The sequence below is a fragment of the Grus americana genome, chromosome 1, assembly GCF_028858705.1.
Source record: "Grus americana isolate bGruAme1 chromosome 1, bGruAme1.mat, whole genome shotgun sequence".
Lineage (NCBI taxonomy): Eukaryota > Metazoa > Chordata > Aves > Gruiformes > Gruidae > Grus > Grus americana.
This window is the reverse complement of record NC_072852.1, coordinates 217,071,865-217,089,954: the sequence shown is the minus strand read 5'-3', so window position 1 is coordinate 217,089,954 and position 18,090 is coordinate 217,071,865. Positions and strand designations below refer to the sequence as shown.

Sequence of the window (18,090 nt, the reverse complement as noted above, 5' to 3'; positions counted from 1 at the left end):
GGGTTCTTCATGCACTTAGCCATCTATAGGGGACAGGCTGTAGGGCTGGGCTACATCTCCCATCATGTGCTGAATGCATCTTATGGACATAGGGAGCTTCACCCAGAAAAGATGGGCATACAGAACAACCAGACCTGCTAATCTCATGAACCAGCTACATTTCTCCTACAACATCAGCAGTTTGTACTTTACAATTTTTCGATGAAACATTTGTGGAAAATATGCTGAGAAGAAATACTAATTTGCCAGCAAGTTTTGGTGTCTTGTCCAGCATTTGCCCTAAATGGCAAATTGAACAAATCAAATGTTAACAGCCACAGAAGAAGGTCTGAGATGTTCTTGGCTACAACACAACAACAAGGGGATCTGGCTGATGTCGCACAAGGCGTGCTTCACCTGGCGATATCTGGCAGGTCCTCTTGTTATTATGAGTTCTTGACAGCGGTTAAGAATTTATGGTGCATTAAATCTTCCAAGGATATTTGAAAAGAAGATCTGAAATCCAGTACGATACTTCCATGAGCTATGGATGTGAATCTGATCTCTCTGTTGCCCACGTAAACTAGAGACACCATTGAAACCAGTGCTGTTTCACAGCTATGAATAAAGGGAGAATTGGACCCATTTTTCTTTCTCTGACTTTACTGAATATAAATCAAGGCACAGACATGCTAACTGCATTACACAGATCCTGGTGACAGTAACTTCTCAGTGTCTGAGAGACAAGAGAAATTGTCATTCAACTCTGATCATCAGCTTTATTGTATGCCAGCCAGACGATACACATTTCATGCAGACTATACGTTTGCTCCAGTTGCCGCTTAGAAGAAAGCGCTCGACTTCATGTGCATTGGTCCTGCACTAAGGTACTTGGTTCTTGATCCGTAGCACCAGGTTTTTTTTCAGGAGTCCTGGAAGCAGAGAAAGAGCATCATTGCAAAGCTGTCAGAGCAATCAGCTGGTGCGTGACAACAAAACACCACCCCTGAGTTGGAATTTGCCTTGTGACAAGTGGCTCTGCAGAGTGCTCCCCAAACGGCCCGCACGTGTTTGGTATGTCCTCAGGTTGGTTGGTGAGCCTGGTCCTGGTCCCTACAAGGAATTGGTCCAAAACCCATAGATGTCCACAAAATTGGGACAGCTGGAGCTCTTGACTTTTTGACCAGCCCCTGGTTCAACTGTGACCAGGATCAGGCCCACCCGCCAGCTATGAAAAATGCTTGCCAATTGATTATAACCTGCATTGAACGAGCACCTCACTGTAAAATTGTCTCACAAAGAAGCAGTTTCCCTCAAGGCAGATGGTGAAAGCCCTGTAACACACGGGAGATGAGCTCCTGCGCTGCGCAGGAAGCACCCGGTGCCTGTTAAAACCACTGACAGGAAAGCAAGCCCTGCTAACACATGATTTGAGAGGACCTGTCCTCCTCAGTGTCCCAAGGAGACACCAGGAGGTGATGGTGGCTCCAAGGTGTTGGATGCCTGTTAGGATCAGCTCCGGGGCCAGCTCTATACCTGGGGTAGTCTTGGGTGGGAGCATAAGAAAACCAAGCCTGGGAGTTAGGGTAGATACTGTCAGGAGAAGCTCTGGACGGGTGCTGGAGGGAAGGTCAGGTCTTGTTGAAGTGCCGAGGGAGAGATGGGGAGGGAAAGACCTCTAGGGAATGAGGGAATCAATCTTCATTAGGACAGAGGAAGAGAAGGAGGATCTCCAGGGATGAGGACAGATGTGTGATGGATAGGAAGGGATCTGTGAGGCTGCAGAAAGTAGATGGAGAGTCAGGAGAAACCTGCTTAGCTTTAAAGTGGGCAGCTTTGCATGTCAGTTGCATTAAGGGACTGTGGAGATCCCCCTTTGTCCACCAGCCTGACGTTGGCTTTGTGTAGGGAACGGTTCCAGCCTGTAGGTTAAAGGAGGGAAGGAGAGGGCCAGGAGAACAAGTGCTAGTTACCACCTCCTCGGCCCATGAAACCAGCCCAACCTGGACACGTGAGACTAACCATCCCTGCGTGAGCGGCTCACGGGGCAGAACCACGTGGAGATGCCTGGCAGGACAGCTCTGGCTCAAATACTCACCCTCATCCTGCCCTTCGTGCTTACAGTGCAGAGACATTTGCCACCAGAGGCTGTTGGCAGAGGTCGGCATGGCCTTTCCCCTGCGTCCCCAGCGTAGGAAAACTGCTGAGTCCTTCCAGTTTACCAGTTCCTACGGGAATGAGGTGAGCCCAGTGTCGTAAGTCCAGGGATTAGGGGAAAACGCAGGGCAGCTCCCCTTTGGAAAGCTGCCCCACTGTCAGGACAGACCACAGACATCTGCTAGGACAGGACACACTGCCTGGTCTTTGGAGAAGGCTGGAGATGCCCGCACATACTTGCCAGTGGAGAGTGTGCCCAAGGGCACTTGCGCGTGCAAGCTGGGTGGGTTGAAGGCTGCCAGCAGCTACTCCAGATGCCAAGCACATCTGAGCACATCTTCAGACCTGATCTAGTAAGGGACGATGTAGTAACTGGGGTTCCTGTGCCACTGAGTATGTGATGATCCAGGTTGTAGGTTGGTCAACACCAGACTAATCCCACCTCTTCCTTGATGTCCAACCCCACTCTTACTGCTACCCTGAATTTCAGAATAGAGCTTGAAAGCCAAACGTCAGCTCTCCCTGAAGCAACATAAATTCCATCAACATTTCCCTTAGCCCCTGCTACAGTCACCAGGGGAGTTTACCCTTCTCAGGAGCCTTGATGTGGCACCTATCTGATGAGGCAAGCACAGAAAGCTGGTGCATGCAGTGCATGTCTGTATGGAGGATACTTCTCCATTTTAATCTGTTGGCTCTTTTCTCATGAGTGTGTGCATCCTTTGGCCATGTACCACAGGCTGGCTAAGACCCAACCTCCTGGAGCAGAAAGAGGCTGTGTCCCATCCCCATGCCCTGGCTTCCTCTTTGTTTGCATCGAATACAGATAATTGTGTGACTGTCCTTCCCAGTAAAGCTCATTCAGAACCTGTTTTAAATTGGAAGGGGTGCGGGGGGAGGGCAGGTAATTACATTATTTTCCTCAGGGACTGGTATCCAGGGTCAACACAGCATTGCACAGCCTCTCGCCAGGAGGAGAACAGCCCTGGTTGCTCTCTGGGGGGATGCACAGCGAGGTCTGGCCTGGGTTAGCAGCTTTGGGAAGAGTGAGCAGGGAGGATGCAAATTGGAGGGTTGACAGGAAAGCCTGATCCTGAAAAGTGACGAGACCTAACACACACGCAGAAACACTTATGAATGATCTTTGTCTTAGCCAAGCAAGGAAAGAGTTTGGAGATCTTTGCTGTCATGAGGGCTGCCGGTGGCAAACCATTGTCTGGTGAAATCCTTGCGTGTAGGAGAGGTTAATTATGTGACGTGACAAGGTGAGAAATGGAGAGGACACAGATTGGAGGTGACAGATCATTACTCAGGTTATGGCTGAGAGAAAGATGCAGAAAGAGTACGAAATTCAGCAGGGGTTCATTTCCAGAGGCAGCACCTGGTGTCTGGAAAAAAACAATGGGTGACCACCACGAGCACACGTAGCACGGTCTCCTTTTCGCTTGTTCTGGTCTAAAAGCAGGGAACACACCAGGATCACCAGCCAGTTCAGCGCAGTGACGATGCAAGGACTTTGCTCTTGTGACTTGGGATCTAAACTTGCCTCTGACGGTGACGGGCTCTGGCAGCATTATCCTGTTCTTCACAGAAGTGGAGCACCTGGACATGGTTTGCCTCTGTTCCTCTGTGCATTCAGGTCTTGGTGTTTTGGTGGCCTCGTATCAAAACAAAGCTGATGACGTTTTTCCTCCTCTGCAAAATTATCTTCATGGAAAGCAGTTGAACTGTCTGGGAGCTGTTATGAGTCTGTATAGAGAGCGCCAACTCCAGGCACATGGAAAATTAAAAGCTGACTTCAAGAGCAACTAGAAGCACCAGGAATCCTCTCCTGGTGGCTCAGGAACAGCAACACAACCCCAGGCACATACAGCTGTGAAGTTTGGCACCGAAGAGCTATTTTTTCCAAGGAACCATGAAATATGGTCTGTGTTTCCCAATATTTCAGGTGATGTGACAGCTCTTCCCTGTGGAGGAACTTTTGGTTAAAGATCTCACCCAGGAAGACAGTGGCAGGTTCATGTTCCTCAGAAAATACAAAGGCGTAGATTCCTTGGGCAAATGCAATTAACAACTAGGTTATAGGATATGGCGAGTCACTTCTCTCTTCTGAATGCTTTATGGCCCTTTGAGCACTGAAGTTTGCTGTCTGCGATACCAGCGACAAAAATTCAAGTCGTCTTTGTCTTGGAAAATGGTCTTAACATTGTACTCGATATCTGGTCTCGGCTACATTCCTTGGAAAAGGCAACAGCATCAAATAGTGAGGCTAAAGCTTTAAGTCACAGCAGGGAAACGACAAATTTCAGCCTGGGTCTGTATCTAAGCAAGCAGAGGGGCTGCTATCGCTTGCACGGGTTGGGTGTGCCCTGGAAACGTGCACCAGTTTGGGGTCAGCAAGGGCTGAAGGAGAAGAAGGGTCTGGCTGTGAAATCTGACCTGATGTCGGTGTGACATGAGCAACAAGGAGCTCAGCACTTCAGAGTTTAAACAACTGTCCACCTGCAAAGCAGCAGATACACAAACACTCACAAAGCTCTGCTGGCAGGAACTGAGATGTTAGAGGACTTCAGTGTGCCCCCAAGGTCAGATAGGGACCTCAGTGGCATGCAGGAATATTGTCCTAAATACCATTCAGTCCCTAAAACTGTGCAGCTGAGGTTTTTGGCTGCTGTTTTAGGGTGTTCTAGATCTTTTTCACTCTTGTAGTCTAGAGTTTGGAGGAGGAGGTGGCAGCACTGTGAAAGCATGGCAGGTGGGCCATGGCGACACACGGGAAAGGATGCAGGGCATTACCTACACCAAGGGATCCTCTTTCCCACTGCCTCTTTCCAGTATCTACATGGAAATCCCTAGAGCCTGGAGATGTCAAGCACAACCCAGCTGCGGGTCTTGCTTGTCCTAGATGAAATCTCCAGGCTCCTCACTGAGGAGGATTGGACCTCTCCACATTTAACCTCTTCTGTCTGCTCTTGCATAGCATCACTGAGGGAAACCCAGCAGACTGAGCACTGCTTGATCCTTCTCCCATCCATGTCCACCAACCAGCTTCAGTTTGGCCTTGAGTTAGGTCTGCACACCTAACTTCAGCAGACGGCCCATGACGCCAGTCTGATGACCATGCTGCAAGCTCACCTCCTCATTCAGCACAATAAGCACTCTCCTTTGCTTTCTTGCAGGGTGGTGTCACGCTACCAGCAATGAAAGTCACAGTAAGGGTAGAGGAACTGAGCTGCTCCTGCATCTTTCCACGTGTGTGGAGCAGCTAGGAAGAAGCACCATCTCCACTTGCACTGATAGCTCCAGCCAGCATAGACCAAACGAGCATGTTCAGGCAATAAGTTAGGACAAGGAGGGAGCAAGGAGCCACCTGGGACTTAGTCACAATTGGGTCCCTGCTGTACTCACAGGTTGAAGGCACCACGGGCAGGTCTAGTCCTAGCCTGGAATGGAGGAAGCAGATGGTCAGGGCACCTTCTGAACCATAAGAAGCCTCCTGGGCATCCATCTCTGAAACACGTCCTGCTGCTAAGCCAGCTTCTGCTTCTTCCCCTGAGAGGTGCATCTGCTTGGATTTCCACTGACACAGTTCTGCCCACTGTTTTCTGTAATGCGCTGGGAAATGCAGATCCTTTAACATTGGCTGCTTCTGCTCTGGGCTACAAGATTTCTCCTTCATTCTCCTCAGTTGCTGCATTTGTCGAGCCACCTGCCAGCCTAGGACATCTCTGCACAAAGCTGGAGAAAGGCCAACCTCTTTATCAGATGCAGCAGAATTGCAAAGGACAGAAGGTCATGCAGCTCTGAATATGCTGGGCTCCAAGACAGGCAACAAAGCTTGTCTCTGTGGCTGTAAAAAAGAAAGGAAGGTACCGGGGAACAAAAACACGAGCAGAGCCATCCCAAAAGACTATGGATAGAGCTGTGGTAGCAAGACTGACTGCTGAACTGGCCACGAGGACAGACACACACTGCATTTACAGACACATCTACTGAAGCCACACCAAGAAACGAGAGAGAGAAAGGGCAGTCGGTAGGTGAGGTATCGTTTATTCTAAGCAGTGAGTGTTATCACACAGTACAGGCAAAGAAAAAAGTTTACAGTCCAAGAGAGACAAGACCGGACATGAGACAGTAACTCGGGGAGGATGAGGAGGAGAAGGTCCCTGGTAGAGTTGGGTATTTAGGATGACCTGGAGGAAAAAGGTGCTGGAGGGGGAGAGGTGGGAGAAAGCAAAGGGTTGGAGAAGCAGCTGTAGGAAAGACACTGGAAAGTTGGCGGGGAAGACAGAGGGAAAAAGATTTTGAAGGCAAGAAGGAATAGCAGTGTGGCGGGTAGATGGGGTCTGGTGGGGTGGTGAGGGCATTGAAGACTGCATGGGAAGGAGCCAACAGGGACCGAGAAATCTGATCAGCAAAGAGACTTGGGGAGAGGGGAGGGAGCAGGGGCAACGGAGGCAAGGACATCCACTGCCCTGCGACTCCAAAGCACTATCTATTTCATTAAATTAGAAGAGCCTTGCTGGCTCATGTCCCTGCTGATACATCTCTTGGCTCCAAACAAGGTGGCCACAGCTGAACTGGTCCTCAGTTGGGTACTAAATCCTGAACCAGGCCAAGGAGCAGGTCAGTCCAATGACCCAGGATTTCCCTATCTTGACCATCGAGTAATGGCACCATCAAGTGCTCCTAGGTACTGTTTAGTGGAATGAGGACAGACCCATCCACCACAGCCGTTGTGTGGTGAGCCCCCCTCCACCATGCACTGTGGAGGGTGCTCCTCACCCTCTGCTGTGACCCAGCTCTCCAGACCTCTCTCAGAGCGGGGCAGGGCATGCAGGTCTCTGGTTCCCCAAGACAGAAGACTCAGCTTTGCTCAGGGGCTTGAGGCTTGCATGTCTCAGGCTAGGTTAGGGTGGGAGGCGGGCAGATGACAACAAGGGGGTTTCAGAAACGTTTCCCCCTTTCCATCTCTCACACCATTGAACTGCCGACATTGACGGAACGGCTTTTATTGCTCAGTGCTCTCACGTATCCCTAAGATCTGTCACTACTCCTCATCCATCATTTTTCTGGCGGCTGGTCCTTGCTGTTCGTTTCCGTGGAGCAGACTCCCTGCAGGGAAAGCTGGCATTTTAGAAAGCATAAAGATGCCTTCAATCCATTAGCAGGCTTTTCTTTTATCCTTGGCCTCACATCTCCTCCACGTGACAGCCATGATTAGGGAGCTGTTTCCAAGGCACCCTGCAACAGAAATTAAGACTGTTTACAAGCAATCCATAGTTCATGATAAACCACCAGTCCTGAAGTACTCAGAGCTGTGTTACCCCTCACCGTAGACCTCTGAGCTTGTGAGTAGACCCAGTGGCATTAGCGGAATTGCTCTCAAACCAGAAAGCTCACGTGAATAAGGGCAAATAGAAGTGGGCTGCCAAATCCCCGACTGGATCAAACTTACCATGACACTGCTGGAAACAGGGAGAGCTGAAGCCCATGTCTGAACACCACATTATTTTCCGACTGTGCAAAAGATCCCGTTCTTAGTGCTGAGCATGGCCATGTCATCACGTGCATTCTAGGGAATTTCTTCTTCCTGTACAGCTCCTCTTCTTTATTTGATGTTGGTGTTGCTGTTGGGGATGGTGGTTATTCCTTGGATGTTGGGAGGTACCGGCTATGACAAAGACATCTTCTTAAAAAGTCCCTTTCTCTCCTGCACTGGCACATCTCTAAATAAACCCTAAATCCAAAGGATATTGTGACACAAGAGGCTGCATTTGTATAAGGGCTGACAAGTCAGCTGATGAAATATCCGTACTCATCCTTCGACCTTGCTTTACCAGTCAGGGATGTAATAGTGATAACTGAGGTTTTCAAAGGAAGCTCAGAGATTTGCAAGTGGTAAAATCAGTAAATCTCAGTCCTGTGCCCAAGGCACTTAAGCTCCTGACTGATGCAGAGAACGAGATGGAGGGATGGAGAGTATCTGGCAGGAACCTCTCCATCCACCCATGCACAAGTCTTCGCGGGTGTGTGCTGAATAAAGCCCTCAGCACACTATTTGAAAGCAACTGATTAGAATTGGAAACATGCCGGCCATCCCTCCTGGGGCTGCTCACACCCTGTGCAGTAAAACGACATCTCTGCAAAGCTGCACTCCGTTATTCAGTGTGAGAAGCAGACTTGACTCTTTAAATTCAACATGACAATATTTTCTCTTTCCTTGTCCCCTCACCGGACACCAATGCTGACAATTAGGACTATTTTTACTCCAGCCAGCACCTCCACACTAAATGCTCTTACAAGACAAAAGCATTTAATTTTTAGTAACCTGCCTCCAGTGCTTTGCACAGACATCGTTTCCACCCCTGGAGAAAGGTGGGCAGTGCCAGCCACTAATGACTTGGCAAAGATTAAGGAGTGAGTCAGCATCAGCGGGTTCAGTGATGGCTAAAGACCAGAGAGCCCAGGTCCCCGTGCCTATCATCAGCCCAGTATATCCTACTGTCTCTTAGAAACGCATCCTGCCCCTTTGGGTGTTCAGGCTTTGCAATGCTGAGCAAGTTCAGAGAGCAATAGGACAGCAAGGGCATGTTTTCCAGCACTGAGTGTAAGCAGCTGGGTGGGATCAGAGGGATCGTCCATCCATGGTGCAGCATGGAACAGACCCCATAGCTTTGTGTCACGAGAGAAACATTTTGTTGGCCAACATGGATTGTCACAGATAAGCCCCATCAACGACCGGTCCTTTAACAATGAGCATTTTCTCCAAAACCAGCTGTGGAGGGGTGAAATGATAAATCTCTGGACCTACAGCTCAGCTGAAACACTTTAAAGATCATATAGTTATGCGTGATCGATGAATGGATGAAGCTGGTGGGGAAGGGAGAGGGAAGGCAGGGTGACATGGCAGGACGTGAGAAAGCAGCGCTGTTATTAGCATGTAGTCACAGATGGGATAAATTCAGAAAGTGATTTGTAAACCAGGCAGGGATGAGAAATAGCACCCTGAAACGGTAAGGCAGAAAGGGTCGGTGCTCCATGGAAGTCAGCAGAGCTACGTTGGAGGAGAGATTTCAAAATAAAACCCCAGTCCAGGGGCTGGGGATGGTATTGGAATATCCATTAAAAGAGAAAACATGATTAAAAATAAAAATTGCAGGTAGGGGTTTACAGTCTAATTAAAAAAAAAAAAAAGAGATGGAAGTAAGATGAGGGTTCACCATTTAAAATAAAATGATGCCCTCAGCCCTGCTTTCTTCTCAACCATCATTTTCTCCAGATAGCAAATGCTTTCATTAACAGAAAAATCAGTGCTTTGCACTGCCACAGACACTGCCAAATGCCAGTTCAACAGTGGCTAGGCTTGCAGCACGCTGAAAGCGCTCAACCCAAGAATTTTCCACCTCCTTCCAATGAGGATTTATAACCTCATGGGCTTTTCAGGTGGTTTTGGGCCAAAGCAAAAGCTGTAGGCCGTCGAAAAAGGGTATGTAATCAAGCGACCTCATCCACAGCACCTCCCCTCCCTCCAGCTCTTGACGGGGCTGGGTTTCTGCTCCCTCATCCAGCGCAACGTGGACAGGAGCTCACCGCACCACCCCTCTGCTCAAGGCGCTTGCGTACGTAGGAAACAAAAGCAAACTACCTGCTCCGTCCACATGACTTCACTGTCCGTCTTCACATTTGCAAACGCTTAGCTCTCACGTCAGGCTAGTCTGAGGTCGGCAGCCGTCTAAAGGGAGTCAGACTGCGACAGCTCAGTTGTCCCTACGGCAGGCATGGAAGTGGCGGCTCTAAGCAACACAAACCTGATTACGGTTGGAAGGGTGCTTCTTTCACTTAACTGTGCTTCTTATCGAGAAAACAAGATCAAGGAGGTGGTATTCGTCTTTAGCATTTATTTATCATTGGAAAAAAAACCCCTTTGAGCAAGCAAAGATCACAAGCACGTCACAATCAATTGGCTATACATTAATTCGTGTGTGTGTCTGTGTTTGTGTGTGTCATTCTCATTAGAACAGCAAGAATGAAAAAGCACCACGAGGAGGTGTGCTTAACACATTACAAGAGACAATTTGTGATACGCAACCAAACCCAGGCCACAAAATATTAATTAGACACTTCTTATCTGCCTCCAAGAGGCAAGAGTTTGTGGAATTCATGGGAGCCATGTTTTTACACCGGACGCGTTGCAAATGAAGAAGCAGGTGATCGGTGTGCAAAGCAGTCAGAAAACAGGAGCTCAGTCAGCAATTAGCACCATTTTGCAGAAAGGAGTAACAGTACAATACAGTGAAAATGAGAAAGCAAGCAATAGACAGCATAGGAACTTTCACAGGGTAAAAAGCAAAACATTTTTTTTTTTCTTTTTACAAGGAAAGCAAAACATATTAAAAATTAGCGGTGAAACAGAATCAGCATTGTGGTAGCTGGAAACACAGAACAGCAGAGCACTCTTTCCCAGTGGGATCGACAAGCTCAGAGTCCAAAGTGAACTTGAAACGGCAGAGATTTGGTCTCCTTTCTGATAAACCTGAGTGGGTCAGATGGGCATAAAGTCTGCGGAAGGTAGAGCAATGCAGGATTTCACCCTGAGGCCTGACTCTGCTGCAGTTCCTGGCATTCAATGCAATGCTAAACTGTGTGCTTGGATGTATGCTGAGGACCTGGTGCACATGGAGCAAAGGCCAGGACATAGGATTTATATCCCTATTTTGCTGCTGTCTGAGAGGGAGGTCCCCAGGCCCTACCAGTCTCCCAAGATCTTTTTGCAAAGGTTGAAACCTTCCAAGGATCATTCATCCCACCCAAAGAGAGGTGTCCAAAATAGGTAGCTCAATGACCCTGGGAAAGTTCCTTCACTAGAGAGGGAATTTAGACCACTGGCTAGCACTTATACCTAGCTTTGTAGTTAGATGCTGCCAAAAACTTTGTGTATTAAGGAAACATAAGGCCATATTCTGACCACTCACTGTGCATGTTTCATTCAAACACCGTGATGGATGCTCTTCATTGAGAAGAAGCAACCCTGAAGCCCTGGATGATGAGCGGTTGATCCACAGTCATGGAGATGCTTGGATTAGGTGGTCTGAGCATCTTAATGATGTTCCTTGGGCAAAATTTGGTTACCCTTGAAGTCAAGGGCCAAAGTCTCATCGAATTCAAGGTGAAATGGAGGCAAGTGTGCTGTCTCTTTGAATGTGAAGCTTCGGGCCAAAGCATAATTGGGAGAATCGTTTGGCATGGTCTTTCCTTATGTACAGTGAGATCGGTGTGTTGGGGGCTATTGGTAACTGTCTACGTGCCTTCCTGACATATTCTGCCTGCTGTGACACGTCATCTTCACGCTGTTGCTATATCCTGTGATAGGAAAGGACGTTACTGAGGAGTGTGAAGATGGACGAAGCATCTAAATGCCAAGGAATCACACCAAGTCTCGGAAGCTCAGGCTTCTCTGGCCAGTTGTCCCTTGTGCGATGGGGTGGGAAGAGCTGTGAGTGGCACTTCTCTCCACCTGCTCCATGCAAGCCTTTCGCTGAGCTGCTCTGGAGACAGAGCTGAGCTTTGCACTCGAGCGGTGCTGCAGGGGCTTCTGAGCACTCAGAAAAGCAATGGTCAATATGGACAGGTCAGCGTCTCCATGGAGCATGCACATCAAAAATGTACTACATTCGCAAAGATTTCCACAGTTTTACTTCCTGGAGGATTTCCCTGGTTTCCTCCTAAACATCGGAGGTTTAAATATATATATTTCTATATATGAATATATATTTTCCACATACACAACCTGACTAGCTCATAGCACACAGTTCTAACACAGCTAAGCTTGGAAATACACCACTGAATTCAGAACACTACACTTACTTATACTCAAAGCTTTAGGCTGTTAGCACAAGGCAAACAGGACACATCACACAATACACTGAACTTGGCATTTATTCATTACTAAGGCCAGCAAATGTCACTATCTGTATACCACAGAGCTGTCCTCCTCTTTGGAAACGTTCTCTCAGCCTTGTAGCCCACCACTGATGTATGTTTCCAAAAAACCCAACTCTAATGGGGTGAGACACCAAAAACGGGACTCCTCACCCTCCCGGCCCATCCCTTTTTCTGTTAAATAGTTTCACATCTCTAAAATACCCTAGCAGCAAGACTTTCCTCAGTCACACACCTCTACAGCAACACAGTTCTGATACTCTCCTCTTACACCATCTCCTTACTCTATTTCCCATCTCTCCCTCTTCGTTCTTCCCAATTGTCTGTTCTCTGAAAGTCTCAAGCTGGACCGCGTGTTAGGATAGAAATATTGAGCTGCAAAAATAAAGAAGAACCCTGCATCTCGCCTTGCAGCTACTCTGCTACAGGAGAGTTTCACAGCTCAGTTTGGTGGGGTCAAGATTAACCCTTACGTATTTAGGACCCAATCCAGGAGTCAGGCACGTAAATTTGGATTGGGACCATACCTCTCCCAGCTCTCATCATTGACTCAACAACCCAAATTTTGGGGTATGCAATGCCAGTCTGTTGGGCCAGTTCATACTCGCTGACAAATGGTCCCGCTGTGTTTACAGCTTCCAAACTGGTCTTGCTGGGCACGGGGATTTTCTAGAGTAAGAGCACAGTAAATAGGATTGAAACCCTGAGATCTTCCCTGGAGGGAGTCTGGGGATCCCAGCAACTGGTTTATGGCCCTCTTAGGATGCTTACAAGCCAACATGAACGCCAACAGCTGGTAGAGTCAAAACAACGGGGGCTGACAGCTCTAGCCAACCTTGGTGACTTATTTCTACCCCTTGGAAGGCCACGTCTGCAAACTAAACCTCTTTCTGAAATCTAGCTCTGGCACCCCAGAAGTGAAGAAAGCAGACCAAGATTCAAAACAAACCAGGAATAACTAAAAAGATCCATAATCAAGGGAAAACAATAGGGAAGAACAGCCTGCCGATAACCTAGTCTGACCTGCCACATGCTTGGGAAGTCTTCACTGCTCTCTGCGCCTTCCCTCACTCCTTATTATTTATTTTTTTTTAAATCAAGTCTTTTGAGTGGTGTTGGTGGGTGAAGCTGCCTTGATGCAGCTAGAACTATCCCCCAGCTATTCTGGGGGGAAGATTTGGCCCTTTATTTGCACAGGATCTCCTTCCCTGTTGCTTCTTGGAGTAAAATTCTCACCAGTGTCACCAGGGGAAATTGCTCTTGGCCACACCAATGGCAGATCCATGGCACCACGAATGAACCTCTGATCCTCCCTGCCTCCAAAACCTTTCACCTGCTGACACCAGTGGGAGATGACCAAACAACGGCCAACCCCAAAAGGGCCTTCACGGGATGAGAGCACAGGCCCTCCATGGCTCAATGGGCACTTCCACGCCGTCAAAGCGTTGAAGGACCAAGCCCGAGGAAAGAGACAGGCTGTTGGACGCAATCACGGTTGATCCATCACCTTCATCTCCTACGACCCCGCTTGTGCATTCCTACGTCCCTCACTCTGTGCAGAGCCGTGTTGTGCAGGCAAAGCAGAACAACCTGATCTCAGAAACAAGGATTCCCTAATCCTCCTTGGAAATAAACCAGAAAAGCTTCTAATACAATCAGAACAAAAAGCAGATTAGAAGCCTCTAATTAATTTTGTGGCCTTTATTTAATCAAAGGAAAAAAAAAGGAAGGAAGGAAGAAAAGAAAGAAAGAAAGAAAAGGGGGGAAAAAAAGGAGAAAGAAAGGAAAGTGCAGTGACATTTACTCTTTTGCCTCAGCCAGTTTATTGTTCATCTCTTTACTTTTCTCCTTGTCCTCTGGCTTTGCTGTGTTGGAGGTCTCGGCGCTCTTTTTCTTGGCAGCCCGGCCAGATGTAATCTGCTTGTCTTTGGCCTTTTTCAGGGGTTTATGGCTTGTTGCGGTCTTTTTTGGTTTGGAAGGCTTTACGCTAGGCTTTTCCACCTGCATGGAGGGCAACATGCAAAATGACAACACAGAGATGGAGAGAGAGAGAGAGAGAGAAGGACAGGTGGGAAACAGGATTTAGATCAGAAACAGCATGAATGTTACTTATCTACTCAGCTATGCCCTGCCATCTGACTTCAAGAGGGGTTTTGCAAGCCCAGAGGGGATTGTTTCTGGATTTGAAGCAAAGAAATGATGCTCAGGACAACGAGGCTGGTACGAATCCCCACATTTCTTGCAGGACATGATTCCTCAGTCTGCTTGTCCCCCATGGATTGCTACAATAGATTGCTTGGGGTAGCTGGGGCACAGGACACTGAGTTGCACCTCAGCAAAGTCCACAACAGTGCCTTGCGTACACCTAGTTTCTACAGCCCCCAAAGTAGGGAAGGTAGCTTCAAAATTAAGGAGGAACAGCAGTCTTCAGCTCCTCCATGCTGGCCCTGCTATCCCTTTGAGACCTCACAAATCTAAGGGCTTACAAACTCTGGGAAGGTCTAAAACTCCACAGATTGACTCCATTTTATATGCAGATCTTCCACTGCTCCTACAAAACAAGGTTGGAAGACATTTCAGCCCAGGTCCTTCTCGGCACATGTCCTCCATCCGAGCAAAGCCAAAAGCGCTTACTGTCAAAATCTGTGGAGCACACTGAATTAATTGCAGATGAAGATCTGGCTCTTATCATGTATAAATGTTGTATCATGTAATGTTGGGTGCCTATAGTTTTGAAGGGAGAAAGAGAAAGCTGTCTAGGTAATACCTGGGAAATGACAACACAAAAACCTTTTCATCTGGGCCCTACGCTCACTTCTTTACAGTTTGACATAGGGCAGTATTGTCTCCAAAATGCATCAACCTGTACTAGAGCCTATAGAATCATAGAATGGTTTGGGTTGGAAGGGACCTTAAAGATCATCTAGTTCCACCCTCCACTAGCCCAGCTTGCCCAAAGCCCCATCCAACCCGGCCTTCAACACTGCCAGGGAGCCAGGGGCAGCCACAGCTTCTCGGGGCAACCTGGGCCAGGGCCTCAGCACCCTCACAGGGAAGGATTTCTGCCTCACATCTCATCTCCATCTCCCCTCCTGCAGCTTCAGGCCATTCCCCTTGGCCTGTCACTCCCTGCCCTTGTCACCAGCCCCTCTTCAGCTTTCCTGGAGCCCCTTTGGGGACCGGAAGGGGCTCTAAGGTCTCCCCGCAGCCTTCTCTTCTCCAGGCTGAACAAGCCCAACCCTCTCAGCCTGTCTCCAGAGCAGAGGTGCTCCAGCCCTCGCATCATCTCCGTGGCCTCCTCTGGACTCGCTCCAACAGCTCCATGTCCTTCTTGTGCTGGGGACCCCCGAGCTGGACGCAGCACTGCAGGGGGGTCTCACCAGAGCGCAGTAGAGGGGCAGAATCCCCTCCCTCGACCTGCTGGTCACACTGCTGGGGGTGCAGCCCAGGACATGGTGGGTTTCTGGGCTGCAAGCACACTTGCTGGGTCATACTCGGTTTTTCATCCACCAGTATCTCCAAGGTGGTTGGAAATGAAGATGCCGCATAGAGGGAATGACAGCAGGCAATGTTCAGCCCAGCCTTACTGTGTTGGACATGTCCCACCAGGAGCAGTGATGGCCCTGGGTCCCTTCCACCACATTTCTCACCTTTGGCGGTTCTTTGTAGGGTTCACTGTAGAGAGTGCGTATCCTTCTGCGCTCCAGGAATTTGTTATCGGCTGGAGCAGGCTTACTGGTTTCCCCCTTGAATTGAGCGCTGTAACTGGTTTCATGGGTCATTTTCTCCTCTGGTGGCTTGTACTGGGCCTTCGCTTTTATAGCTTTCACAGGCTTGACATCTACCCAGGGTCTGAACTCGTTTCTGAAGATCAAAAAAGAAAGGCGTTCAGGAATTAAACCAACAGGTGGTAATGTAGGAATGAAATCCCTCATTTCTCAGTGAGGTCTACTTGGAAAGAGTTTTGCCTCTATCCAGTCAGGTTTAGAAAGAAACTGACTCCCAACAGCTAATTTTGACCTCATCAAAACCCACTGACACATTAAGAGAAGCTGAAATGAAATTTGGTCTATTAAAATCAGGCAGTCCTGGGAACCAGAGAACTTGCTACTTGTGTGACAATGGTCAGGTACCCTCTGAAAAGCTGCCCTCAGACATGGCTGTGATCCCTTTTTGAAAACATAGATGCTTTTTTGTCTCTACAGCTTCACCTCTGCACTGACGCTACCTGCAAGCAGCTCCTGACTCTTGCAGTTAGGGTGGAAAAGAACATTTAGAAAGGAACATCAAAACTCATGTTCTGCAACTCAACACAGGAGACACACTTCTCAGCAAACTTCCCTGCAAACAAGCTAGCTGGGTGATTCAGAAATGTAAGGAGCCAAGATTTTCTATAGATGTCCCTTACCCATGCCTGTAAGTAGCGAGTTGTATCATTTTGCCTATATCGCACCAAATTATGCACAACGGCTTTTGTTAATTCCATAAAGGAATAGTTCAAGATAAAGCTGTCTTAGATGTAAAGTCAAGCAGAGTAGGAAACGCACAGTTTATCAGGTATTGTGAGCTATGGCTTCTCTTTATTAGCTGATGGGGAATTTCCGAGTTACTTGAAAAAATAACACTATCTTTCATTTCTTTTGAACGGAGCTGTGACTTTTTGAGAGAAAAACCCAAACACATTTCAAAGATATTTTAGCATCTGCTGCACACATTCTGGTTCCCATCCACAGCCTCCTTCTCATGCATTTTTTAGTTCTTCCCAATGGAGCACCAACATCTTTCTAATTTTGAAGCAAACCATTTCATTTTCTCTCTAAAAATTGCCATTCATCTGAGAAGGGGGGTGGAGAATCCCCAAGTATGTTGCTACCTTAGATGGGTCGTGCTCAGACACAGTCCCAGGCAGTGTTTAGATCCTTAAGACTCCAGTGCAAGCCAGGAGCTCTCCTAACGGTGGTGATACAAGCCCTCCGCAAAGGGGTGAATCTTCCTTGGAAATCAAAGCCCTCGGCTTAATTTCGGGACCTCTGAGGCAATGGTACCTCAAAGTTGCAGACCCTGTCCCTCCTGCCCTGTTCCACTCAACCATCTTTGGGTTGTGTTATTTGTTTTCAGCCTGGTTTATTAGGGAAATGAACTCTGTGTGGGCATTGCCAGTCAATCCCTTCCCATAATAGCTTTGAATATCTTAATCAGCTTCAACCAAATTTGACAAATGGTCATGGAGATATACAGCTTTTACTTTTATGAAGATAAGCAGTTGGACAGAGGCTCAGGAAAGCTTCAGTATGGACATGCACACTTCATCGGTCATCAGAGGACCCACTTAGACAGGGATCAGTGCAGCTCCCTGCCCACCCAATACTACATTTCCCATTCACATAATCCCACTGCAAAACCAGAAAAAACCCTTCTCTTCCAAGATAACTACTGGTGGCAATAATCTCCTAGGTGTGTTTCTCCTCCTAGGACACCTATGTTAAGGTCTCACCACATCTGCAGGGTGACTGTGTCCTTGTTGCAGATGATGCAGACTGGTCAACACAGCCAGTAGAGCCCTTCCCTATACCAAAGATGGGTGACTGCTGTAGGATGAGCTGAATGCCTCTTGGGGATCTGTCAACTGACTAGATCTCCACTGATGGGAGAGCACATCTAGCACACATGAAGACACTCACACATACACCCCTAAGTGTAGGTATCTTCATCTATGAGCCAAATCCCATCTCCAACTCTCCATTCTTTCTTAGTGTTGATTCTACCTACATCTACTTTTTACTTTCCCTGTATTTCTTCATTTCCCTCCCCCTCTTTTACTATTCAGCCCTCCTTGTGCTTGGATAATACTGCCAAAGGCCCAGGGATGCTGCCTGTTTGAAGGATGCTATTCTTCATGATACTGTTTCACTGAACGAGCAATATATGAATGGGCTCATCTGTGTCTCCTTTGTTCCTGTTCAGCGAACGTCACCCATTTGTCCACAGATATTTCTCTGCAGACGACTGCTA

The 18,090-nt window shown here is 48.0% G+C and overlaps 1 protein-coding gene across 1 annotated transcript in view; it reads right to left on the bottom strand.

The window, feature by feature from the left end:
- Nucleotides 1-642: 642 nt before the first annotated feature.
- MAP6 (microtubule associated protein 6) overlaps nucleotides 643-18,090 on the bottom strand; it is a 47,557-nt gene continuing 30,109 nt past the window's right edge. Inside the window, exons 2-4 of the mRNA XM_054813315.1 lie at nucleotides 15,729-15,942; nucleotides 13,883-14,079; nucleotides 643-911 (exon numbers count right to left, since the gene is read on the bottom strand). Coding sequence (XP_054669290.1) covers nucleotides 842-911; nucleotides 13,883-14,079; nucleotides 15,729-15,942 — 481 coding nt within the window. The 3' untranslated portion in view covers nucleotides 643-841. The remainder of the gene's footprint in view (nucleotides 912-13,882; nucleotides 14,080-15,728; nucleotides 15,943-18,090) is intronic.